Here is a 26859-nt window from a genome sequence, read left to right as displayed (position 1 = left end):
TTGTCAAGTCAGTTTATTTTAAACATTATCGTCCGATTGCCAGTGACTATTTTGATTTTCAAAGATTTATGGCACAAGAAATCATATGCCGCACTTTTCAATATTATCTCAAAATTCCAACAGGGAATTAATTTTTACCGTGGCGTGAAGGTATATTATTTCATGGATGGGAACAGTAAAATCAAGTTTCACCAGTTTTCTTTCATGGATTACTACCTTCATATCACAAAACAAAACTAGCTGCTATTTTTAACAAATCTCCCTCTTAAATTGGAAGAGTAACCATTCGCCCAAGCGCTGAAAGGCCTGTGATGTTGTCTTGTTTTGGCAGAAAGAAAGTAAAAACTGTGGAGCGGTTGTCAGCCAATGTTATGGTAATTGCGCTGCTCTGTTTTCCGTTAGCACTGCTGATGGCCAAATTCCTGGATTAAGGTGAAATACCTCCAATGTGGACTTCCCTATAAGGCCTTCTTTGCCGCTTGCTTGCGACCGCAATCAAAGCAGGACTGAGACGCTCTCGTGGCATGTGAATTCATCGCCCAATTTGGAGCCAATGAAAAAATACTGTAACTCTTAAATATGGCTGTTAAAATGATCCACGAGATGCTCCCTGAGTCTTCTCTTGAATTGAACTGTCCTATCAACTACTTGGAAGGCAAAACGGAAGGTGTGATGTCAGAAAAATAATAGTTGTACAAAAACCTGAAAAACTGTCATCAGGAATTACTGGTACTTCTGCTCAGTGAGCATATGAGACATAACCTTCATGCGTGTTTTGCTTTGTTTGTTTTTTTGCCACGCACAAGAAAAGAACAGGAAATGGAACATTTAATCTGCCTGCCGAGTACAGACAAAGTGATACACATTTATCTGTCATTGATTCTCAGTAATTGTAGTGATCGATAGATTGACACTAACCAGCTCATTGGGTCAGTGGTAGAAAGCTTGCCCTGAGACTGGGAAGTCATGGGTTCAATCCCCGGCTGGGTGACAAGCATTTGGAAATGGGGGTTAGATCACCAATAAATCCTGAGCGCTGCTCACCCCTCCCTCGGGGGATGGTTCAAATGCAGAGAAAGAATTTTGGCCCACTTAGGTGGGTGTGACAATCAGTGGTACTTTAACTTTAATAATCAGGCATGTGCCCCTTTTTGACATGTAGCCCGGTGCATCCCACACACCAAAAAGTGACACTCCATCACAGCTTGTCAGCTTCACAAATTAGCGACATAGTTGGTCCTTAGATATACGTCAACAATCGAACAATGTTATGTATACAGTACCGCAATGTGAGCTCTGTGTTTGTTTGTTTTATACTTTGTTGTTTGCCTTACTTTACTTTCCTGTTTACTCCCTCCGCACAATCATTTGTTGCACAAAAGTGAGCTGATTTCATTATTTTCTGTTTTAATATTAACTGTGGTTGACTTAATTTGTACACTTGTATGACTATAAAAAAGAAAATCAGAATGTTACTTAAAACATGCTGTATAGTTAATGAAAAATATTGTAATTCTGAATCATTTAAAAATATATACTTTCCTTGAATCGTCTCCAATCAAGTCAGATACTTGGAGGTAAAATTATACAAAAAGATGTAATGGCAGAAATTGGGGAGAAAACATTCTTGAAATGTCTTAAAAATCTCAAATCTGAAAAAAGAAACTCCAGCAGTATGTGTTCATATTTTTTTTTTTGTGGTGCCACCACAGAACAATACCAGCAATGGTGAACAGAACACGAAAACGTATGCATACCAATATCCTCTCTATTGCAGTTAAGTCAAAAATAAATATAGAAGTAGAAAGACTCAAGAGTTCATAATTATTATTATTATTTGTTTTACATCTTACGATTAACAGTAGTCATATTTATACATATTTGATAAATGCTACTTTTGTCTGTTTTGTGAAACAAATATTTCAATTTCTATTATTTTCTATGATAAAATCTGTTTGAAAATACCACTATTGTTCGACTATAATTGGAGGGTAAATTTACAGTGAGGACATAATGCTGCCTCAGGAGATATTGACAGGAGGCAGAATCCTAACTACTTAATGTAAAATTGGACAAATCCACAAGTGAATTCAAGTTCAGGAATGCATCATGACAAATACTGAAATGCACAGCAGTTGAAATGGAAAACCTAGTTGTGCCACTAAGGTCCAAAACTTTTCATTCTGACCTGTCACTGCTGCACATACGACTTTAGCTCTAATTGGATGTTCCATTTTCCCCTTTTGTCCCTTCTCGGCCTCCATAGTTCCTTTCCTTGTCTCCATCTACTTCCTGTTGCCAAGTAGGCCAGAAGTGATCTTTAAATAGCGCTACCGCTCTCCTCCGTCCGCTGGCCCGCTCTTCAGCTAAATTGTAATACAGAGCTTAAGTCCTGTTGCGGAAAAGAAATGAGTAACCTGAGTGCTGCGCAGCTTCCGCCCACACACACGGCCTGGCCACCGGCAGGCCAACAACTGCAACACACACTCGGATTGCACACAAACAAGCCTACACAATGGACAAAGGCAATAGTGGTTCAAATTGATCCAGCAGCTGTGGTTGGTCAATGGAAGGCTAAGTGGAGCACAGAAGCTTGGGTTTCTTTTGACAAAACGCAGACAGTCAGTTTAACGAGGTAGTCGCATACACAGGAGTTGACCATCTATGAACTTCAGCTTGGCCTAGCCACAGTCAACAACAGACTCCATTACGCTAATGGTCCCCACTGTCTTACCTTAAAGCTCCCGAGCTTTGTGTGCCAAGCCAATTACGAGTCCCTGTGGAGCCTATCTGATTAATGAGTTTGCTTTCAGAAAAAACTCCTATCCTAATCTATCCACTCATCTCTTGGTAAAGAAAAACAGAGCGGAGGCTCTAACTGCCTCGGAATCCCTATCGCTGACCAGATCCTGATACATATACAGTATATATATATATATATATATATATATATATATATATATATATATATATATATATTCCAAGAATATGTTCATAGCTCGTATGCTACAGTATTGATATAAAGCATCAAATATTGTAACGCTTTTCACCTGTCAGTATGATATAAATCTCAGCATTTTTCTCCATGTACTGCCATCACTGTGTATGGAAACAATAGTACAATAAACGGTACAGGCATTTTTGTCTGGATATCAGGCAAAAATGTCCTATCATATTCAAAACCATTATGTATGTTTGATATGCATGTAATATTCAGATACATACATACGTTTATGTGTATTGTTTATTCTCAATATGTCAAAATGGTGATACTGCTGGTACCTTTCCAATGACTGAATGACAAAATTGAGATTGCGTATAACTGTTGCAGCAACTTGTGACTTCAGCACTTGATATGATTTTTTCTTCTTCCTTTGATTACCACTTTTCTTGGCTATGACTTATCAGAATATCGCTGTTGTAGGGCGGAATACTCGTACCTCCACAATCTTTTCAGGAGACTCAAAAAAAACATTTGTTCAACTATTAACATTGCATCATCAAAGACAGCAAGCCATTTTCAACACTTTGGATCGGGAAACAATTCGTAAAAATGACACCACACATATGGATTAACTAATATCGATTTTTGAAAAAATATTTAATTTACCAAATTGTAACATAGGAAGTTCTGGCCTGACGCCAGCGATATGGAGGTGAACCCATTCCCAAGTAGTGGATCTATGCAATACAATGTGTTTGCTTGCATAGACCATGAAAACAAGTATTTAAAAAATTAAGAGCAGCAATCATTTTAAAAGAGCAGTTGTCTCATAAATGAACAAAAGGGATAGTTGCAGAGAATCAAAGGGGGCTCAATGAAAGACTCCATTTTCATTTCTTCCCGTTAACTAATAATGTAAGAAGCCTGCAGGGACTCTGGGATAATAAACACCAGGATATACACAAATGCACATATTGAAGCCACAGTTAAGTAGATTGCTGTATACATCCCAGCCTCAAATCACATCCTGTCAATTTTTCTAGCCGTACTGTATGCAAGGCTTCAACTGTGGCAATGAAGACATCTTACTCATCTTTCCCTCAGATTATTGGCTGGGTGAAGAAGATGACAGTCTCAGTCATCATTCCAAACAGTTAGAGTCCATTATGCCTCCATTATGGACTCATTTGGTTGGCAAGAATGCTGTGTTTGTGAAGGCAGAACAATCCAGTCTTTTAGCGTTCTCCAGCAAATATCCCAATACGTTCACTTTTCTCAGGCATCTGCTGTGATTGTCTACGCACAATGACCTCCCCATTGGAAGTAATTGTAACTGTGTACCCTCATCCTCCTACGACACGCTGAAATGTCGCCATGGTGATGAGAAAATTACAGCAGTGTTGCTGTAAGGGGGTAATTCCTCTGTCTCCAATGTCCTTTGTGCAACATTATATGGGTGCGTGTGTCAAGAAATTACGTAGGTTTGTTGGTGTTGCAAAGGCCAGCAATTTACTTGCAATTACCTCAATCAGATTCACCACCAGTTTTGGACAGAGTCAATGCTTCAGCGAGAAAGTGATTGCATTACACCACTACTTTGGAGAAGGATGAAAAACTGCCATATTTCTGCATCCAGAGTTGGGAAGATTAAGGATGTCTTTTCTTTCCTCAGCTTCAGGCTCTTCGTGCATCTGCAAAAACTAATTTCTGAGGCAATACTAAACCTAATTTCCACAAAGCAGGTCAATACACTTTGGTACGGTAAAATATTTCAAAAGCTGAGAAAGTTAACAAAAAGAGTACCATACTACATTCACTAAGATTTAAAATGCAGTAGACTAGAAATACTAGGACATCTTTTGCTTTCTGGCTAGTGTTTATTGAACAGGTGATGGATGGCTCCATTGGTGGTTTTTGAAACTGACAGCTATTTCTTGGGTACTGAATTATTAATGTCAAAGGCTACTAGTATGATATTTAATATCTATATTTTATTTTATATTTACCGTCAGTTACAGGTTTTTCATACTATGATTGCAAATAATGATTATTAAAAAACAACAAATTTTCCCCCCCAAAACGTATTATTCAGCACCTTTTCTAAATCTGGAAACAGACCCCCCTCTGTGTAATGCTGGAACAGATATTGTTGTTAATCAACTGTCACCTCATGAGGTTGATAGACGGGTGCCACCTCACTACGGCTTTTCAAGCCTATCACATTTCAGAAAATTGTGGGAATTTGTTTTCTCAAGTGAAATTTTGCAAACGTCTTATTATGGTTAAACAGAAAAAATAATAATCGGTCTGCTTTCATGAAGCACTACAGAAATCAGAAAATATTTACTGCTGAGAGAGACTTAAACCAGAGGATTTTTACAAACTTATATTAAAAAGTGGCTGAAATTATTAATCAGTTTTCAAAATCAATTTTGTTGCCTCTGCACCATACAGTGAGATTGAAGGTTTTATATTCTATTTATCGGTATGTTCACCCTATATATAGAGGGAAAGATGACCATGAGTGGCTTGTCTGGTAAAACAACTATGATGATCTTTCACGTAGTGCAACTGGGCATATAATCCAACAGGTTGTTTAGTGTGGCATATATTTCTGAAGAAACATAGAAGATGGCACTTGAGTCTATATTCTACTCTGAGCTATGAAAGGTGTGCATGCTGCTCAGCTTAGCTCTGTCTCCAGTCAAAAGACCAGCCTAGTGCCAGTCTGTAGTTTGATTAGGTGTGTTTTTACTGCCCCGGCCCACACCACAGAAATATAATCCAGGTGGGACAACATCAAAGACTGAACCACAAGGACTCGAGAAGCTGGTGTCAGGAAAGAGCTACATCTTTTAATACAAGAATTATTTCTGCCCATCTTTTTTTTTTAACAATAGAGTTAATGTGTTTTTCTCAGGAAAACTGTTCATCCAATGTTACACCAAGAAGCTTTACCTCCTTCAGCTGTTCTATTTCCATGCCCCTCAACATAATGTGGAGCTGATCCTCAGTAATTTGATGTCTACATTTAAACACCATACTCTGTTTTTAACACATTCAAAACATATTTGTTTGCATTTTTCCAGCTCTGTTGCAGTTGTAAATCAGACTGAAGTGTGGTTCTTAACTCTACAACATCCCTTGCAACATAATAAACCGTTGAGTCATCTGCATAAAGAGTAGCACTGCGCCTTTTAAGGACATAAGGCATGTCATTAATAAAAAGTGAAAAAAAAGCAGTGGTCCTAGGCAACTGCCCTGGGGCACACCACACTGTAAATATTTAGGAGAGGAAAAACTCCCATTGAAAAATACAAACTGAGATCTAAGAATTAAGTAAATTCTAACCCATCTCAGCGGTGTAAGATCAATTCTATATGCAGACAGTTTCTCAAGCAGTAAATCATGATCCCTTAAGTTGAAAGCAGCACTATAGTCTAGAAATACAGCACCCGTCATCATTCTCTTATCAATATTAGTCAGCCATTGATCAGTCATCTATGATAATGCAGTGCATGTTGAGTGATTCTCCCAGTAAGTGTGCTTTGATTGAAAATGTAATTCATTAATATTTAAATAAGATAATACTGTAGAAATAAGATAATAATAGGAATGAGAGTTTGATGCTGTCTTTGTTATTGCTAACGTTGGCCTAGCAACCAGAAGTTAGCACAATTCTGTACCTCAAACTCAGAAATGGTGCGTGCATAGAGTCCATTCACGGTCAAAGCAGCATTAAAAATTTCCCTTTTTAGTCTGGCTTTTCCCAAAAGTTAGCTGGCATACTTTCCAGATCCCCCATATTGTAATCATTAGTTTAGTAAATGAGTAAAGAGATGGATGCATGGAACTGAAGGTGTCCTATAAAACAACAGCAGTGATTACAAAACTCAGTTTTGTGTGGGAGAATGATTTTTGGGAGTAGGTTTGCCTTAAACACCAAAGGACAGCACCAGTTGACCTTGACTAGAGGACACTGTAGAGAGGTGGAATAATGAACACTAGATTTGAATGAAATTTGCGGGGGAGTTACAGATGGGTTAGTCTTGAGTCATGTCAATACAATGGGTGTGATTGATGTTCATCAACAGATGTTGAAAGCTGGACATTGTTGGCACTAACGGTTGCTGCTTGACAAATTAAGGAATGTGCCCTTTTAAAGGTAAAGGCTGTGTTTCAATAACATGTCAGAGGACAGTCATATAATGTCTTTAACCTTCCTCCAGTCCTGTACTGTATGCCTGAGTATGTCAGTCCACTGCCATGTATGCAGGGTTTTCTGTTTGAGTTGCAATAGGAGTATGGAGTAGCACGGCTATCCTTAATTAAAGGTACTGTTCTTAGTTCTCCGTACTGAATCCATCCTGAAGCAGTAGTGGACAATCACCATGCTCAAGGACCAGATCTTGAGCACCAAAATTAACACATCCTGTTTTTGATTGAATGATAAACAGGAATACCAAGAGAAAGCAGACAGTGGCACAGGAAGACACCAAACCCAGAAACTTGTCCACAGTTTCCAGTGGTTGACCAAACTCGGCAACTATTCAAACTAGACTATTCTATCACCTTTTCAGCACGATCCCAGTCCCCAATGTGTGTATGGGTATGTCCTTTGTGTGCAACCAAGACGTTCAAAGTCAAAAGGTACAATAAATGTACTTGTCAATTTAGTTGAGCTTATATGACTATATTGTGTACAATCCCTGAAATATTCAGCACTTGGTGAAGAGTGGGGTATGGGTAAAGGCTTGACTGGGGTCTTCGGGTGGGCACCCTCCTTCCCTGGTGTTTAATTGAAAGCCCACGACACCTCCAGAGGGCTCAACGGTTACACCGGGCGTCCCAGGTGTGCTCCCCTTTGCTTTTACCTCTGATGGTCATTTTGAAGCCCTGTTGGAATCCTATCTCTTGATCCAGAGCCATCTGCTCCTTTGTTTGGCACCCTCTGATAGTGATTTGATAGCCTTCTTCAACTGGAAGCACCTGGGCACGCCAGTCCCGTTGTTCTGCCTCGTTTGCTATGTTGGAGTACTTCAGTCATTTCCGTTCATATGCTTCACCAAATTCTGCCTCCCATGGTATTGTTAATTCCACAATGGAATACTGACTTCTGGGAGGATTACCACAAGACCAGGTCTGGCCTGAGGTTGGTAGTGATGATCTCAGGTGTAAAGCTGAGTCAGCCTGCATCAAATATACAAAGTACAGCTAGGTTTGTTGTTGGTATTTACCAAATCGCTGAGAAGAAGTGGCTAGAAACATTCATAGTGCCGGTAGGCTAAATCTAGCTACTAAGGTAAAATAACTAACTGTAAATGTTTGATGGGGAGAAAACCCACACAGGCATGGTCGGGAACATGCAAACAATACATAAAAGTTGATAACAACTGTGGAAAAAACTCTGTTTTCCTTCTTACATATGAAAAGATTTTGTACCGCTCTCAAAATTTGAACCAAATGTCCCTACAGAGAAAACATATCAAGATAATTACTAGAGGAGCCCCACTGTGGCATGTGTTCCTATTCACCAGAACCAGCTGTCTTAATGACACCATCAACAGCTACCAAGGACATGGTTGTCTGCGGCAACCAAAGAACCGGAAGACGAACGTACAGTGGACAGCGACATGGGAAAAGTGGACACATGCATGTGCACCAACACACACACATGCACACATACCGGCCAGAGCTGAGCAAACAATCGAGTGGAACAACACTCTCTTGAGCGTACGGACACATGATCCATTAGCAACTCTCAGCATACACACGCACGCCTAAAACAACCCCACTGACCTACGCAACAGCAACTTTGTGTTAGCACAATGTGCTAAGCGGCAGTGAGTGTTATATACCAACTCCATAGCACAGGCGAGCAGATGAAATCATTTCTAGAATCTTTGCCAGCCTGTGTGCAATGAAAGCTATCACTGCAGGGTGCATTAGGATTTATGTCATTTACACTTTGGCCATCAACTTCTGAGGCGGCAGATGAGAATTTTAGCTTGGGGGCAGCTTGCAGGCAAAAATACCAACAGAGAGCAAAATAATAATAATAATAATCATTAAAAAAGTGTAACCTTTAAGAGTCCTGCACGTGAGGCTGCATAATTTGGAATTCGACCAAATGTTTCGAGAAAAATACACCATTGTGCATGATGTCATACAGACGTCACAGTTCAGCGAGCATTACAGCAGTATTACAGGAAGTCAAACCTGCTGGGCGCAATACTCACAACTCCGAAACCATTATTAGTCATGAAATTTATACTGTACTATCTTATTACTTATATATATTTTTTGAGTTAACACATTGTTAAAGTTCTCAAGCTATTTGATCAATAATTAATTAAAGATGCATTGTGGAGTGTCAATTTTTTTTTTACTCGTGACTGCCACCTCTGGCCTAAAGCATAACTGCAACCTCTGAGACAAGCTTGTGCATGCTGTGCGTGCAAGTACGTGCACTCAAATAAACTCATTTTTTACACACAGATACTCGGTCTTGCTACGACTAACCTTCATTCCCCTCCTTTCCAGGGCAAACCTTCACGCCTCTAGCTTTTCCTCCACCTGTTCCCTGCTCTCACTACAGATCACAATGTCATCAGAAAACATCATCGTCCATGGAGATTCCTGTCTAACCTCGTCTGTCATCCTGTCCATCACCATACCGAACAAGAAGGGGCTCAGAGCTGATGCCTGATGTAGTCCCACTTCCACCTTGAACTCCTCTGTCACACCTACAACACACCTCACCACTGTCTTACAGTCCTCATACATATCCTGCACCACTTGAGCATACTTCTCTGCCACTCCAGACTTCCTCGTACAAAATCACAGTTCCTCTCTGGGCACCCTATCATAATCTTTCTCCAGATCTACAAAGACACAATGCAGCTCCTTCTAAACTTCTCTGTACTTTTCTATCAACATCCTCAAAGCAAATACTGCATCTGTGGTACTCTTTTTTTGGCATGAAACCATACTGCTGATCACAAATGTTCATCTCTGCCCTCAGTCTAGCTTCAACTATTCTTTTCCATAGCTTCATTGTGTGGCTCATCAGCTTTATTCCTCTGCCACAACTCTGCACGTCTCCCTTGTTCTTAAAAATGGGCACCAGCACACTTCTCCTCCATTCCTCAAGCATCTTCTCACTATCTAAGATCCTGTTGAACAACCCAGTCAGAAATTCTACTGCTACCTCTCCTAGACACTTCCATACACTCCACACTGAAGGTAAGATAAAAGCTGATAAGCGAAGCCGCAGTTAAAAAGTCATGCAGGGCTCTTTGTACTCATTTGGGTATTAGTGGAGAATGCATGATGTAAAACATCTTTAACATTAACATTTGAAACTCTGCAATGCATCTTTAAAAGAAGGAAAAAAAGACCCCGTCGGGACTGATCAATAGTATCGTATTTGTGGGGAAAAAAAGAAAAAGAAAAAAACTGAAATTAATGACCAGTTTTGGACAGAGGAGGTTTTTACCTAACAGCGACCAAGTTGCGCGTTTTGCTTTTTTGTTCGATTGTTTTGTCACACCTTCTCCAAAACAAGTAGCAGCTTCAACAAGGAATGTTAAGAGAAGAAGAACGTTATGTGAAATTCATTGATAATGACTTTAACAGTGGCCAAGGCTCTCTTCAGTTTAAAAATAATTTATGAAATATAGGTATAATGGGGTGCGCTACTTTCCTGTAACCATTAGAGGCACTGTTGATTCAGTCTCCAAAGGTTTGTAGTCAAAGACATGACCATGATGTCAGTTGTGGGAAGGGGGATTGAAGCACTTGCGTAACATAAATATGATCAATATACAGTATATTTAATTTAAAGTCACATATTTACAAATTCATATTAAAAACAATATTAATAATTTATCATTAATTTTGCCAATAAGTCAATCAAGAAATGTAGTACTGAGCAACTGATGACATTTAAATATGGTTAATAATGTTAATGTTTCTTAAACTATTACCTGCCCAGTTAACAGAGGGGACATTTTTACCTTGAAACAGATTATTTCAATTTCCATTATTTTCCAAAAAATCTTTTTCTTTTTTTTCAATTTTCAAGGCTCGAAATAAGTGGGTTCAAATCGCAGTTTTCAGGTCAAAATTCCAATTTTGCGCCTAGTAAAAACACATTGAATAGCAATACTGCATTTATGTGGCAACTGTAACCGTAGCATGTAATCATTGTAACAGGAACCTTCCTCTCCGGTGAAGACGCCCACTAAGTAAATTTTACTTTGGTCCTACGCAGCTTCTTTACAGTGATATTAATGTTAATATACCTTAACAACATAATGTAAGCCCTGCAAAGGGATTGGTTTCTGTTACTTACGACTATCGTTAAATTTGTGGCTTGTTTATTACCATACAGTATACACTAACTTGTTACATGTTTTGTTCTGGATATTTTCAAAAATGTCATAAGTCAGACTGCAATTCACAATAGTACCTGTAGCTCCGAGCTGACTTGGTCATCAATGCATGAGCCGCTAATGATCACACGTTGGCTCGCTCAGTCCAGGGCCATAGCTAATAATTTGGGTGCCCAAGGCAAACATAGTCAGAGTCCCCAAGGCCCTCCTGTACTTGAGTTCAATTTTGACAAAAGTTATGTAATGAAGGCCACATTGTCCTGCGTTTTTGTTTATTTTTTAATATGCTATAATGATGTGACATCTCAAGTGAGCCTACTGTATTTGAATATTAGTATTTATTCAACATTCAATATACTGTAGTTTACCTTTCATAACCACTCTAATGCTCCAATCTAGTAATGAAAAGCATCACTTATGCCACTATATCCATCCATCCATTTTCTTAACCGCTTATCCTCACAAGGGTCGCGGGGGGCGCTGGAGCCTATCCCAGCCGGCTTTGGGCAGTAGGCAGGCAGTACACCCTGAACTGGTTGCCAGTCAATCGCAGGGCATACAGAGACGAATTCCATTCACAATCACACCTATGGACAATTTGGAATGTTCAATTAACCTGTCCTGCATGTCTTTGGAATGTGGGAGGAAACGGGAGTACCCGAAGAAAACCCACGCAAGCACGGAGAGAACATGCAAACTCCACCCAGGAAGGCCGAAGTAAGGACTCGATCTCACGTCCTCTGCACTGGGAGGCGGACATGCTAACCAGTCAGCCACTGTGCCTGCCGCCCCACTATACCCACTTGATCATATTTTTAGATTGTAAAGTAACAAGTATTGAAGCCATAATTTACTAGCAATTGTGATCATAGATAATGAATATGTTGCGCAATTGAACAGTATGCAGAATTATTTTCATCATATTGCATATGATACTTCAATAACCGTCCCACAATAATGTTCTTAATAAATATGGGAATTCAGACCAATTTTTCTGGAAGTGAGTTTCTGTTGGTTGGCAGCCTTGCAATTGGTTGTTCATTATTATTCGGTATTAAGTGGAAGGGATTATTCTCCCTTTTGTATTCATAATTGCTCTTTAACCAAGCAAAAATATACATGATCTAAATACTTAATTATTTAATAGAATTTTCAGTAGGACACTCGAATACTAAAATGTGATGAGCCGCAAACCTACATTCAACTCCTTTATATCGTCATAAATATTTTAATAAAATCCTTGCTTCAGGTCTCTGGGAATAATCGGCAAAAAATTGCTTCTCAAAACTAGAACGTTGCTCCTCAAATGAAGACATTAATTAGCAAAACTGCTTCTCAGAGAGAAAAAAATATTTTGAGCCTTGTTTTTAAATTGTTTTTTAAATCACATCCTAAACGAGATGTGTGCACAAATTTAGAGGTTGCACTGTATATGTTGTAAAATGTTTCATTTTAATAAGTTAAATTATAATTAACAAATCAAACAACAGGTCCCAATGGCAATAAAGACATCCATTCATTTATTTAAAATTCCACACGTAAAAGTGAATATGCACTCCTTCCAATGCTGAATAATGCAAATGGATTGATGTGGAGCAGTCAATAATTAAGTGGATCTATTGGCGTGGGAGTGCAGCGCTCCATTGCAGTGTTGAAGATAAGCAGGCCAAGGAAGCTTAGGTGACAGTGTGGAAGAATTAGCGATGCATCTGCTTACCAACGCCTGCGTGGTACAGATGCCTCATGCACACGCACACGCACTCACACACAAACACACACACACATTCATACCTTATCTTTTAGTACAACACAGTCAAACAATAAAGTTTTTAGAGGTTATTTTTTCATTGGAAACTATAATTCCATCATTGTACTGTACATTTCAAGAAGGATTTTGCAGAACACAAATCCCATTCATTTTCACACTTGAGATTTTTATGCACATTTAAATGAAAATAAAGATAACATATATTATCAACCAGCCACAATATTAAATACAGTTGACATAAACAAAATCTAGTACAAAATAATGCATCTGTCTTTGTGCATAGAATAAATACACTAATTTGAAGGGCACATTTAAAAAAACAAAATTTGATCTTACTGTATATTAAATAATTTGATTTCAGTGCAACTAATGTGACCAGTGAAATTCTTTTTTTTTTTAATAATGACATTTTATAATCATGAATTTTATGAATGTGATTCAATTTATTTTATTTATTTATTTGTTATATTTTATATCACTGAAGTTATGTTACTTGCAGTAAAGATATTGGTATTCCTTGATATACACAGCATATAACCAATTAGTTCAGTTCAAAGTAAACATAGCCCAATACTGAATTATGCTGCACTGGCTGTAATTTATACTGCAGCTAATTTTGTTTTAGTTGATAGTACAATACTTAGACAATTGTAAAAAATAAAATTGAAAAAATCATCATTATTATCATTGCACGTGCCCTTATTAGTACATGGTTTACATGGTAATGACATCCAATACAAGAGCTGTATACAAAAATAAAGCCTTTACAGGCAGATCATAATTCAACAATCAACAATATGTTTATTATTGTGATAGCAGTTTGCAGGGGTGTACAATTACACTTATTCATACTGAGAGATGTTAACTATTTTGCCCCCTCTGATGCAGCAACATAATGGAAGCAAAACGTGTAAAAAAAAAAAATATGTATTTGATCTCATTCGCGTGTGCAGGTCAACAAAATCAAGAAGAAGCAATTGATCTATGCACTCGTTTATCTCGTACCTTGCTCCTGATCTGTCCTGAGGTGGACACTTTCCGGATGAGTTTCTGGGGACCCTCCTGCTCCACCTCGCTGTCAGACGATTCGTCCGCAGCACCGGACACGGAGACAGCGCCCACCACATGGGGATGGATTCTCGCCGTAGACCCGGACCCTTTATCCGGCTCCTGTGTGGGGTGACAAGAGGAGGTTACGAACAAGTGGCTTCGGCTAGGTCCGCCGCTCCCTTCCGGATTCGGGGGAGTCTTTCTTCTCGCTTTCACCGCTGAGGACGTTAGTGCGGAGGAAGACGGACTCTCACCGCCGGGTAACCCCGGTTGAGAGGAAAGACCGTTTTTCAACAAGTATCAAGGCAGTCACGCACACTCCAGGTATAGCATCATCACAACTCGACACCAAATTAAGCCGGTTAACTGTCATTCTTGTGTCCATTTTTGGCAGCGAAACAATTAATTGTTCACCTTAGTTTAAGAAGGCGCAACTGGTTCGATGGTGCTAAACAATCTGTAAAAAATAAATTAATTTAGAAAAACAAACAGAAAAGTATTTTAAAGTGTGGCATGGTTGTCTAACTTGTGTCATTGTTGTGGCAGTGAATGAATAAAGTCATTGTTTCCAAATAAATACAAAATCTCGCGTGCTGGGCTAACGTCACTAACCAGCTCCTCCCAGGCAGGGCTGCGAGTGTAATGGCAGACATCCTCCATATCCGCGTCTCTTTCTGTCGGTCCTCTGCGGGAAGACCACACGCCAAGCTCGGCCAGGAGGACGACTTCACGCTGCTCGCACGGCGCTCATACGCGCACCGAATGGACCGGATGACAACCTTCCTTCCTCCTGCCCTCCGCTGGCTCCCCCCAACCCCCCACACACTCCTCCACTCTCTCCACCCGCCTCCTCCAAGGAATCTCCACAGGCACCACGTGACCCGCGTCCACCGTACACGTTCGGGTTCACGCGCTTGACGTCATATGTCTTGACGTTCTCGTTTCCAAAACCTTTTCATTTTATTAATGTGCAATTTATGTTTATGATTGTGTAACACTGAACTGAAATGTCTGTTTGTACTATGTATTTTGTTGTTTCTTATTGACAAAGAAGTTATTACTGAATTCCCTAAGTTATCGATTTAAATAAATCATTTGAATTCGTTTGCAACAAATACAGTGGGGGAAATAGGCCCTACGTCAAATAGCCTAAGTCCAACTAATTAATATAGGACAGATGTATAATTTGTAAAATTGACTAAGAAAGTGTAACTCATCATCCGTGATTGCCCCATATTTTGGGAATTACATTTGTCAAAAGACTGGTCATACTATTAAGATCGAAGGTTAAAAGTCTCTATATATTGTCACTTATTGTGTAAAGTGTACAAAAGTTACAGTACTGTATTGTTAGTTTTTATTCTGCTATGGAAATTTTATATTCACAAGGCTTTTATTTTTTATTTTTTCTCTAGTTTACTCTATGTTTTAAGTTTTTTATTTTATTTAAATGGATTGTTACATTGAGTCTCTTAAGTTTGGATATAATAAGAAAGTGGAGAAAAATATTTTTGACATATACTGTATTCTAAATTATTTATTTATTTTATGTCTATCAATGTAATTGGTTTATTCAATTTTTATTTTGTTTGTTAAGTGAACTGGAATGTCTGGTGGTGGTGGTTTTAATAAATTGTTACATTGAAAAAGTACATTTTACTGTGCTGTCAACTGGAATGGCGTGTATAAAAATCAATCTGTGTACAGATGAAACATTACTCTGTATCATTTTAAATGTTAAGTTTATGTTGTATAGAACTTATTATAATATATGCATATCGACTCCTTGGTCGGGTCGCAGGGACAGTTTGAGCAGGGAAGCCCAGACTTCCCTCTCTCGAACTATACTGCCCTCACTTGTGAACAAGACCCCAAACTACTCCTCTGCTTAGGGCAAGACCTCATCTCAGAGAAGCCAATCCAACTTTTCCGACTAGTGATGACCATGCACTTAAAAAATATGTATTTATTTATTTATTTATTTATGTATTTATTTATTTATGATACTGTACATGTGTCCATTGTTCAACCATTGAACTCGATGATGTATTCAGCAAAAGCAAATATATTTTCCTTTATTTATTTTTATTTTGATACTCTATTTACTACTTATATGTATTGTTGATACATTATTTTAGGGGAAAAACAAACAAACAATAGGGCGTTACAATATACGCGTCATTACTCTGTTACGAATAATACATCGGAACCGTCTTTTAATCTTGTTCCCGCACGAAACATTAAGCAGGCGTACCTTTGTCCCACTTAGAAAACATACCGTCTTGAAAAATAATGAGGTGATATGTAACAAGCCGGTGTATCGTAAACAGCTGGAACTCACCTATATTTATTTGTAAATGTCGACTTTGCATGACAGAAGTGGCAGCAACATAGGTTAAATACAAATATGCACCCACAGATATTGTGTCGCGGCACGGCTGCGGCTATTGCTGCTAGGAGGATGCGGACTATATTGGGCGGCGTGTTGGGAAAGGACGGCTGGATGTGGAGAAGCCACGAGGTCAAACTTCTTAACACGTCCTCGGGTAAAGTTTCTGTGATTAAACAAACAAAAACTAAGACCAAACACGTGTACATTTCTTATGATATTCATTGCGAACACCGACAGTTAAGCAACCGTTGTCAGTGGTAATTTACAACAGTAGCAAGGTAATAACTTAGCTATTATGATTTCCAACAGCTTTACTGAGACCCGAGCGGGGTTTAGACTTTCATTTTCAGGCAAAACAGGTCAACCATATCGAAATTAACTTATTTGTTGTCAGATGCGTTTGTGATTTTTACAGTAATTGTGTTTGTAGCACTGACAGTGCCGCCAGTTGTGTTGACATTGTGTGTCTGCACTCTGCAGGTGACACCGTGAAGATAGGGGATATTTCCTACAAAATCAAAACGCCACGCAACCCCGAACTGGTTCCCATCAAACACAGTATGTACACTGAATACGTTTGCATGTGTGGAGTCAAAGTCTAACGAAAACAATGACACAAGATCCATAAGCTTCATACGTTGCCTCAATTTGTGGTGTTAGTTGCAGACTTCCTACCTCAGGCTGTGGCGCAGCACCTGCGATGGATTATGCAGAAAGACCTTTTGGGTCAGGATGTCTTTCTCATCGGACCACCAGGACCGTTGAGGAGAACAATAGCGATGCAATACCTTGTGAGTAAGCTCGTACAAATGAATACAATGGAGTCTTTGAAGTTCAATTGCCCCTGTTTGAAATTGGATCAAGGATCAATTTTGCTGTAAAAGTGCACATTTTTGTGGCGCTTCGACACATAGATTCCAACATAAATTATTCCCCCCTGCCAAAACGTTAACGACTTCACCGACCAATCACATGTCAATCTTATCAGAAGGTAATGCTTTTTGTTAAAGCTAATCTATGTCTACAGCAAAACTCAAAATGCAGTTCTGCTTATATTTTGGCCTTGCCATGATAGCATCATCCTATTTTTTTTAATGATAGTCTTGCTAAGTGCTTAAGGCAGTGCCGTCTGGCCGTCACTTGAAAGTGGCTCTGGATCTTCATCCAGCCTAGCTGATCATGTTGTGGTGGAGTAAGTGTGTTTTTGTTTTTTAAAGAGAATTAGCCCCACTGTTATGTAACAGTGAGGCGGAATCATGGCTCACTCTGTCACATTTTAAGAAATAGGCAGATGATAAAACCTTTTTTTAAAAGCAATAGAAAAGTCATTTTTCCATATAACCCTTTAAGAAATTAGATCTGTGATGCATGATGCCTTCATCATAATGTTGCTACTGACTCATTTTTACACATCATAAAATAGACGACATAGTTTGACAAGGAAGCTGAATATTTACTACTTCTACTTTTACGCTATTGCCAATGAAGGTAAGACTGTTTAATTGATTTTTTTTATCCAGTATCCATTTAATTTGTACACTCATTGCCTATTCAGTCAGTAAGGGTTTTTAAATGGTAATAATTTGATCCTTAGTATTCTATTATTGTTTGTGTGGAAAATGAACAAATTGGATTGAGGCAGAAGTGCAGAATCATGGCTCACTCTGTCACATTTTAAGAAATAGGCAGATGATAAAACTTTTTTTTTTTAAAGCAATAGAAAAGTAATTTTTCCATATAACCCTTTAAGAAATTAGATCTGTGATGCATGATGCCTTCGTCATAATGTTGCTACTGACTCATTTTTACACATCATAAAATAGGCTGGACATAGTTTGACAATGAAACAGAATATTTACTACTTCTACTTTTACGCTATTGCCAATGAAGGTAAGACTGTTTCATTGATTCATTATTCAGTATCAATTTCATTTTTACACTCATTGCCTATTCAGGCTGTAAGGGTTTTATGATGGTAGTAATTTCATCCTTAGTATTCTCTTATTTTTTGTGTGGAAAATGAACAAATTGGATTGTAGCATCTTAGAGTGTACCATCTTCTATCTTAGAGGCTCCACTGTACTGTCTTAATTAGTGAAATTCCGTTGCATATGTTTTTTAAGCCAACATCCTTCCTTGTTGTTCATAGGAGTTGACCAAACGGGAAGTGGAGTATGTCGCTTTGTCCAGGGACACCACAGAGACAGACTTGAAACAAAGGAGAGAGATACGGGCCGGGACCGCCTTCTACGTTGACCAGGTAGGCAGGAGCTGGTTCAGTTACTGTCATGCATCAGAGTTTGGAATTTTGGACTTGTTGTTGCCGAGGTGTCAGTTCGCTGCTGAGGTGCTTTTGAGCAAGGCACCCTACCCCTGCTAGAGTGCGAAGTAAATGTGCTAAACCCTACATTACCATGCTATCAGAGCTATGCATTTACGATAAAATATTCATAAATCCGCCCATCACTTTTCTATTTCGCACACATGAGGTTTGCAGGTGTGCCAGAGCCTATCCCAGCTGACTTTGGGTGAGAAGTTGGTTACAACCTGGACAGGTTGCCAGTCAATAGCAAGGCACATATTTACACTTGAAGACAATTTAACATTTTTAATTAACTTACCATGCATAATTTTGGAATTTGGGAGGAAGTCGGAGTACCCTGGAGAAAACCTACGCAAGCAACACTACCTGCACCACTAGATGGACTCTGTTTTTGAGAGTCTAAAATCTAGTCTAGTTTTTGTCACTAAATTGTCGCCAGGAGTGTGGCAGCTTGATAACCGAACGCCCAGCAGCGAGGCGTAGCATGTTTACCAAATTTACAAACATACTAAACTAGACTTGCCTTGGCATGAAACTGAAGATACCTAGTTTTATGCCTCATGCACTCTACTTTCTTTTCTTCAACTAAGTTACCAGATACGCCAGGAATGTGGCTGCTGTGGCAGCTGAAACGCTCAGCGAGGCGTAACACTGTCCCAAATATGGTAAACATGAAAAGGACAATGTGCCCTTTTTTAACTGTTTTACTGCCAAAAACGTTAAATGATGTTTAGTAAAAACCTACGGAGGAGCGCCAAAGACGTTAAAAGACGTTCACCAAGTTTTTTTTTTTTGGGGGGGAAACGGGTGGAGGAAAGCCTTGGCCAGCTGTGCTGAAAGTATCAAGCAGATGTAGTCAGTATAATGCCTATTTTTGGCCCCTAGATGGCAGCGATGACTCTCTTTGGACAAGATTGGGTAGGCGTCAGTAGAAGACGTGAGGCGGAGCTAGAGTGTTGAGGGGACAATGGCTGAGGAAGCCATAATGGTGACCGGTTGCAAGCAGCTCACACTTGAGCATTTTTTTCAAAGACGAAAAGCATCGACCAATGCTAAAGAGCACATTGATGACGACGATGATGATGATGGTGACTCCGAGGTTGACGCCGAAGTTGGAAGCGTTGACGCGGCGGCTATGATCACGTCATAAATCACCGGCTAGCGATGCTAACGCCGGAAAACGCGGAGCACAACCGAGCACGCTCAGGCGGACGCTCAGGCGGACGCTCAGGCGGACGCTCAGGCGGACGCTCAGGCGGACGCTCAGGCGGACGCTCAGGCGGACGCTCAGGCGGACGTTCAATCGGACGACGAAGAGTGCCCCGAGTCCAATGCATATTCATCGGAGGAGTGGGTACAGTCTGATCACGGAGAAGACACTGGTTATGGACTACGATGCCACCATGAATGGAGCGGATAAGATGGATCAACCACTCGGTATAGGAACTGAAGGACACGAGGAAGCCAGACGTAACACCACCGTAACGTCACCGTATCATGATCCTGAGAGTAGACTTGATGGCAACATGGCCAAACACACACTGCAGTATATACTTGCTATTCCCCGGAAAAAAAAGCCAGCAAAAAAGTGTAGCGTCTGCAATCGCAGTGAAACTGATCTGTTGTGCAAATCCTGCTGCGTCTCCTTGCATGCAGGGGAGTGTTACAAAAAGAAAAACTGTATTTGAAACATCCACACAATTGTAAATAGTACCACGGTTGCACACATTTGTAAATAGTTTGCGAAATTGTTTTGTCAAATTGTTACACTGTTGAATGTAAATAAACGTATTTTGCTATCAAAAACACATTTTCATTGTTGGTGGTGGTGTATTACAGAAGTAAAGCACTATTTAGGTGTTTGTGGCATCATTCATGGACAAAAAGAAGTGTAGAATTCACTAGAGTGCATGAAATAATATCTTTTCACAAAAAGCTTGATTTCTCCGTATTTTGTTTCAAAACAGAGCATTTGGGTGAAACTAACCATTTTCTATTGTTGATTACTGAAAAACGGAATAAGGTAGAAACAAACTTTTTTTCTGATGAAAGATGAGAGTCCAATCTTTCATTTGGTAGTATGTGTGTTTCCATAGTCCAAACACAAAATTTTCTGTGGACCTTGAAAGATCAGTCAAAATGCTTAAATCGGCTGGCACCGAAGGCATCCCTTTTCTGAAAACGTCTGGCAGTCAAAGAGTTAAGACGAACGCACAGCCTTGAATGACGTACGTAACTGTATTTTTATTTTTAAGTTTTTGGGATGTCTGTATTCAGTTTCATCCCCTAAACGTAAACAAAAAAAAAAATGGACAAAAGTGTTTTTCACATAGCAGCGACGATCATCATATCATTAGTGTTTCTGACATAATATTGAAACCAGTTTTTGCACATACATGAGAAAAAACCCACATAACTCATCACAGGTGATTGTGTGTGTGTGTGTGTGTGTGTGTGTGTGTGTGTGTGTGTGTGTGTGTGTGTGTGTGTGTGTGTGTATGTGTGTGTGTGTATATATTTTTCCAAGCTACAGTAGCTTGGTCCAAAATGTGTGTGAGATTCATGCCCAAATGTGCTGATATTCTGATCATTCTTTGCACAGCTGGAAGTGATGCAAAATCCTCGACCCTGCGCAACTGGAAGTGGTGCAAAAAAATGGCAACACAAAACAGACATAACAGATTTAACCCAATTTCCAATGCAAAGTACCTGCTATAACCCTTGACCTTCCCAATCTTGTGGACAGAGAGGAGGAAATTGCAAATGACAACTATTTATTGACAAATTACACGATAAGATACAACTGACTTTTTTGGAGCACAGGCATTTAACGACAAGCTGTTCATTGAGTATATATGTTTTTTTTTTTTATGTATAACAATGCATACAAGAGACAATTCAACAATATGTCATCAAGTGCCTGTCTTTTGGAGTAGCATACATTGTATACTGTGCTTAAACAGCATTATTTGTTTATTTTTCCGAAACTGTGACCAAAACTTCTCAAAGAAAACCGCATCAAATGGACTTTCATTACTGTACTAATGTAGTGTGCATTAACACCCCCCCTCCACCTACACACACACGTCGTCTTTGTCGATTGTAGTCTTTAACATTGATGCTAAAGTGGTGTTCTCCTATTCCACCTGATGATTGTAGAAATAGCAATGATGTTTTTGAAAATCCAGCGAAGAAGATGTTGCTGCAGCTGTATGCCCTTTACACAATGACACGACATATCACACATCCATATTTGATAACTGTCTCAGTCCCAAGACAGTAGTTTAACCCCTAACACACAGACTAGGGCTAAACAATTAATCATATTCAAATCAACATCGAAATGGAGTAGTATACAAAATTTCAAATCGCAAAGGCTGTAATTGGGGAAAAAAAGCAACAAACAAACAATAACAATTGGTTAATTTTAGCTGGTTGGTAGGCATGATTTTTTTAATATACATTTATATTTTATATATTTATTTATGTAGTGTCCAGATAAATTGAAGAAGCATAAGAAGTGCTGTCCACATGTTTACATATCATTGTTGTGCATTACTGTAATCTGATTTGTAATCTGTGTGATATATTAAGTATATTTGATATTTCCCCACCCTAGTTGCAACAGTATCCTGCTTTGCTGTATCTCTGCAATAGTCACATTCTGTTAAAGCTGGTATGCTGCAATTTGGAAGTATCTGAGTTGCAACAGTTTCATGCTTTGCTGGGTCTCTACAAAAGCCATTCTGTTAAAGTTCGGATGCTGCAATTTGGAGGTATCTGTGTATACAGTAAATGAGGCTTGGTCCTCCATATGTAAAATTGCTTTGTCAACTTAGTCCATTCTGTGTCTTGTGGCGTTTATAGCAGCAGTTATAATCGCCACATACATGTACGTCCACCTTCTTTGTCTTTTATCACATGTTTACAATTAAGACGGATGTATGGAGTGTTAATCTCGCGAACACCTTCACCTTCCTCCCACGTACGCCCCCTGATGAAACCAGCTGTCTATTCTTGTTGCCACGGAAACAGACCATGACAACTCTTGTATTATTTTTGGTCCCTGAAGGTACACCACATGCAGTGTGTAGTTCAGAATAATAATTTTAAAAAATCTTACTGTGAGAAAATGTTTATTTCAAGTGTCTTGTTAAGTGCCTGTGGGTTTGTGATAAGTGCACATTCCAGGATGGGTGGGCGTAGTTTGGAAAACGACTGTAGCAGGTGCGCTCATATGTCAATTAGAACATTGGTGCATATTCCTCAGAGATCCGTGCTCATTTGGAGTCCTATATTCACTCAGAATGGGTCAATCCTCACACTCGCACATTCTTATCAAGCAGCATCCCCAGCTCGCTAGTTCGTAGTTCATTAGTCAAAAGGATATAATCGTTTATATCACTACTCACCACTTAGCAGCCATTTATGTTGGGCATCCTCCCTGCACTCAATTGCAGTAATAAAAAGCTTGCCATTTCCACACCAGCTCTATTGGAAAGTAAGGCGTCTTGAACTAATGGCTGGCTGGATGTTTATATAGATTTATTGGATATGCTTTAATGTTGTTAATGTAACCCACACAACCTGCAATAAGCCTCTGCGCTGCACACTGACCCAGTGTTAAGTGGCTCTGAATGAGCGCCACACTGAACACGGATGAAGTTGTAAGGAAAATTGGTTAAACTAATTATTAAATCAATAATTGTTAATTATTAAATTAATAATCAATTGACTCATTAATTGAAGGAGACTCAAACTTATTTTTTAAATTAATTTTGAGCAAGCCTCTTGACTCGTCCTCGCACTTGATCCGAACGAGTTATGGCTCAAAGATCCGTTGCACTACTAATTAAAATGTGCACTTGCGCCCAGCGAACGTAACGGAAGATTTTATTACTATTATTATTTTAACCAGCAAACACTGCAAAATTGACGCATTTGTGGTTCTGGATTTTCAACTGCTGGCCCATTTCCAGCAACAAAATGTAGAGAGCACAGATCGGTGACTTTATTCACGTAAATCACTGCCGTTTAATGGTACATGCTTGAACCCAGCGGAGACATTCCTCTGGAAACTCCCTTCATTTTATCCCGGTTACAACATCGCCGGTCACAACGTAGCGAGTCAGTTCGCAAGTTTTGCCTCGTACAAATACACTCCCTCAGTCGTGTGCCTGTGTTCCTTGTCCGAAAATCAACTGGCCACGCCCATGTGCTGTGCGCTGTTCTAAAAATAGTAGTTTGGGCGTAATTGTAAACTGCCCTATTCACGCCCAATTCACACTGACTGCGGAACGGATGTGGTGAGTTTTTCGTACAGCCGCCGCAAGGAATAGAAAGCATTCAAGTCTGCGCGTCAATTCACACCAGCTGTAGTGTGGTGTGTATGCGGTGCGGAAGGGATGCGGCGCACGCGGATTTTCATGAAACTGAGGAAATTACACAAGCCGGACAGGAAGTTGAGCATCGGCATCAAAGTAGATGCGGTATATTTCAAAATAAACCGTTTGCGACTTTTTTTTTATTTTTTAAGGAAGCAACCTAACTACATAGCATGTCATGAATCGGACATTTAAGACAAAAAAACAAGCTTAGAATAAATTAAACATGACAAAATAACACTATTAAAACACAAAATTAGGGTGACCTCTTTTGGGAGGACAGGCCATTTTATTACGTCCCGTTAGGGCGTCTGGGGGTTTTATAAATTCATGAAAATGGCATTGCGTGACTAGGAGGTGAAGTACACTGTGTAACTGAGACAGGTACCACAATTTCAAGGCCGGGGCAAGTGTCCTCTTAAAAAAAAAAAAAAAAAGGGAATATGGTCACCCTAGAAGAGTCATGGTAGAAGTCCCAGAAATAATGTCCAAAAGCATATCGATGTGACAACAGACAAGTGCAGCTATTGTTTACCAATAGGACTCTATATATAAGGTTGTTATCGCGTGAGCTCAACTCTCCAGCGTGAACTCAACTCTCCAGCGTGAACCTCCGTGATCTTGTGGTTTGGCGGGTGCAAATTTCCGGACACGGACATCTCACGTAACGCACGCGTTGTGAATTGCAGTCTGTGCGCATGCCGTACGGAAAACGCACCGCGTCAGTTCCGCAGTCAGTGTGAATTGGGGGTTTTAGGGGTGGGGAGCGGAAAGCACAAACATCTTTAACAGATAAAAATGCACAAAGCACCTCTTGCTTTTCAAATTAAACAAGGAAACGGTGAGTAATTCTGCAAGAACAGAATTAATTGCAGCGTCCATTCATCTGTTAGGTATGTTTTTTTTCCTCCCTGCCATCCGTGCTTATTGGTTTCGTCCCGCCCTAAACAACGCCTGATTGGTCTGACCTAAAAAAGGTCGGCTGCAAATGTATCAGCGGGAGCGGTACAAGATGTATTCTCCAGAGTTTGTGAACTCACAAATACCGCGAGAATTGAGCTTGCTGGCAAGGTTACACAAGTTGTGCATTGCCTAATCAGCTAGAAGTATTGTACTCAATGTCCCGCTTTCCCCAAGTGATCACATTGGAGCGGTCCCAGATTGATATTGTGGAGAACTCCCTTGAGTGAATCACAATGATCAATCTGGCTATTGCCAGGTTAGTGCTGAATGGCTGAGGCTACCAAATGTCCCATGTATGAGGTGCGTTAGAGTTTCAGGACTGGTGTCACAAAAGACATATTTCAAACCCAAAGTACAAACTATACAAGTTTTTCCCATCATTGTAGGATACACGATCAACCAGCATTTTGAAATAGAGACCCTTTGGTGTTTGCTTCATTTAGTGCACAAGAAGAAGTGAGTGTTGCTTCACTAGAACGATGTACCTGCTCACAATGCCCTGAGCATCCGGGATTCCTAGCCGAGAAGAATATTGCAACCTGCCTTCTAACATAACCTTGCTCCGATATAATCAAGTGGACCTGTTTTGAAGATCCCGATGGCATTAAAGGGTACATATTATGCAAAATGAACATTTTGTAGCTTTTAGCCATGTTAAAATGCTAATTCCACACCAAAACACCCCCAAAGTAGTGTTTTCAGCCATTTAGCCATCTTTGAGCATTGCAGCTCGTTCTTGCTGTCTAAGCACTATCCCCTCCCAATCCAAGAAAACAAATGGGCCCTCACTTCATGACGTACAACAGTAGTGCCTCTGCAGACTAGCCACATTCCCGAGATCTCCGGACATCACGTGACTAATCCCCATGTGCATTTGTTTACGCAGCCATGCTCGCAGGATAGTAGAAGCATTATCAGTCAACATTTCATCCAAGTGAATTCACATCTCACTTTGATGAAAAGGACATAATGACATAATGATGTGCAAGCTGGACAGGTTGAATATTACAGATCTCTATCAAGCCCCAGGAGTGCTTGTCACTATCCTGAAGGCAGATGGTGAGAAGTTTTTTATTTTGAGAGAGAGAGAGCTCAGTGTTCATTTCAGTAATCATACCGATTTAACATATCATCATTAATGGTAAGAAGTTGAACTACATGGTGAGTCCTTGCATCATACAAGAGCTTGGAGGCAGAGAGAGACTGGGATCAAAATTCGGCCTGGGAAAATCCTGGAGTACGGCCGACATCCAACTTGTCATTCAGCGACGGTGGAGGGGAGAGGGATTGTTGTGCAAGGCGGCCGGCGACATGTGCTGATTACTATTCACCAACCGTGTCTCAGGAGGCGCTGGCCTGCTCACTCGTGGCCTATGCAGCACTGGAAAGACGTCCGCCCGAATGCTTGTACTAGGCCAGCAGTCATCGTCCAGAGCGCTCCGAACTATGGAGTTTCGTGGGTGGTGCGCACAGAAGCCGACGTCATGAAAGGGACGCGGCAATCACTCGGGGAGAGGCGGGGTTTCCGTGATAGGACCCTTTAAGATCACCGTAACAACAGACCTGTGGGGAATACCAGAAGAATCTTTCCCGGGGGGTATCAAGGCGTGGGACAGGTGGTTGGAAAAGTGTGTTAGGC

The 26859-nt window shown here is 40.0% G+C and overlaps 2 protein-coding genes across 10 annotated transcripts in view; one reads left to right on the top strand and one right to left on the bottom strand.

Annotated features, from left to right (window-relative positions):
- The window catches only part of dgkh (diacylglycerol kinase, eta), a 79931-nt gene extending 64960 nt beyond the window's left edge, over positions 1-14971 (bottom strand). For all 9 annotated transcript variants that reach the window (XM_077579851.1, XM_077579853.1, XM_077579858.1 and 6 more), the window contains exons 1-2: positions 14771-14971; positions 14114-14278 (exon numbers count right to left, since the gene is read on the bottom strand). In XM_077579851.1, the coding sequence (XP_077435977.1) occupies positions 14114-14278; positions 14771-14818 (213 nt within the window). In that variant the 5' untranslated portion in view covers positions 14819-14971. The remainder of the gene's footprint in view (positions 1-14113; positions 14279-14770) is intronic.
- A 1464-nt stretch (positions 14972-16435) lies between these two features.
- vwa8 (von Willebrand factor A domain containing 8) overlaps positions 16436-26859 on the top strand; it is a 66411-nt gene continuing 55987 nt past the window's right edge. The window contains exons 1-4 of the mRNA XM_077580476.1: positions 16436-16704; positions 17031-17108; positions 17211-17341; positions 18700-18810. Of these exons, the coding sequence (XP_077436602.1) occupies positions 16566-16704; positions 17031-17108; positions 17211-17341; positions 18700-18810 (459 nt within the window). The 5' untranslated portion in view covers positions 16436-16565. The remainder of the gene's footprint in view (positions 16705-17030; positions 17109-17210; positions 17342-18699; positions 18811-26859) is intronic.

Source organism: Vanacampus margaritifer, chromosome 11 (genome assembly GCF_051991255.1).
Source record: "Vanacampus margaritifer isolate UIUO_Vmar chromosome 11, RoL_Vmar_1.0, whole genome shotgun sequence".
Classification (NCBI taxonomy): Eukaryota; Metazoa; Chordata; class Actinopteri; order Syngnathiformes; family Syngnathidae; genus Vanacampus; species Vanacampus margaritifer.
Note: the sequence above shows the minus strand (reverse complement) of the source record. Positions and strands in the feature narration are given on the sequence as shown.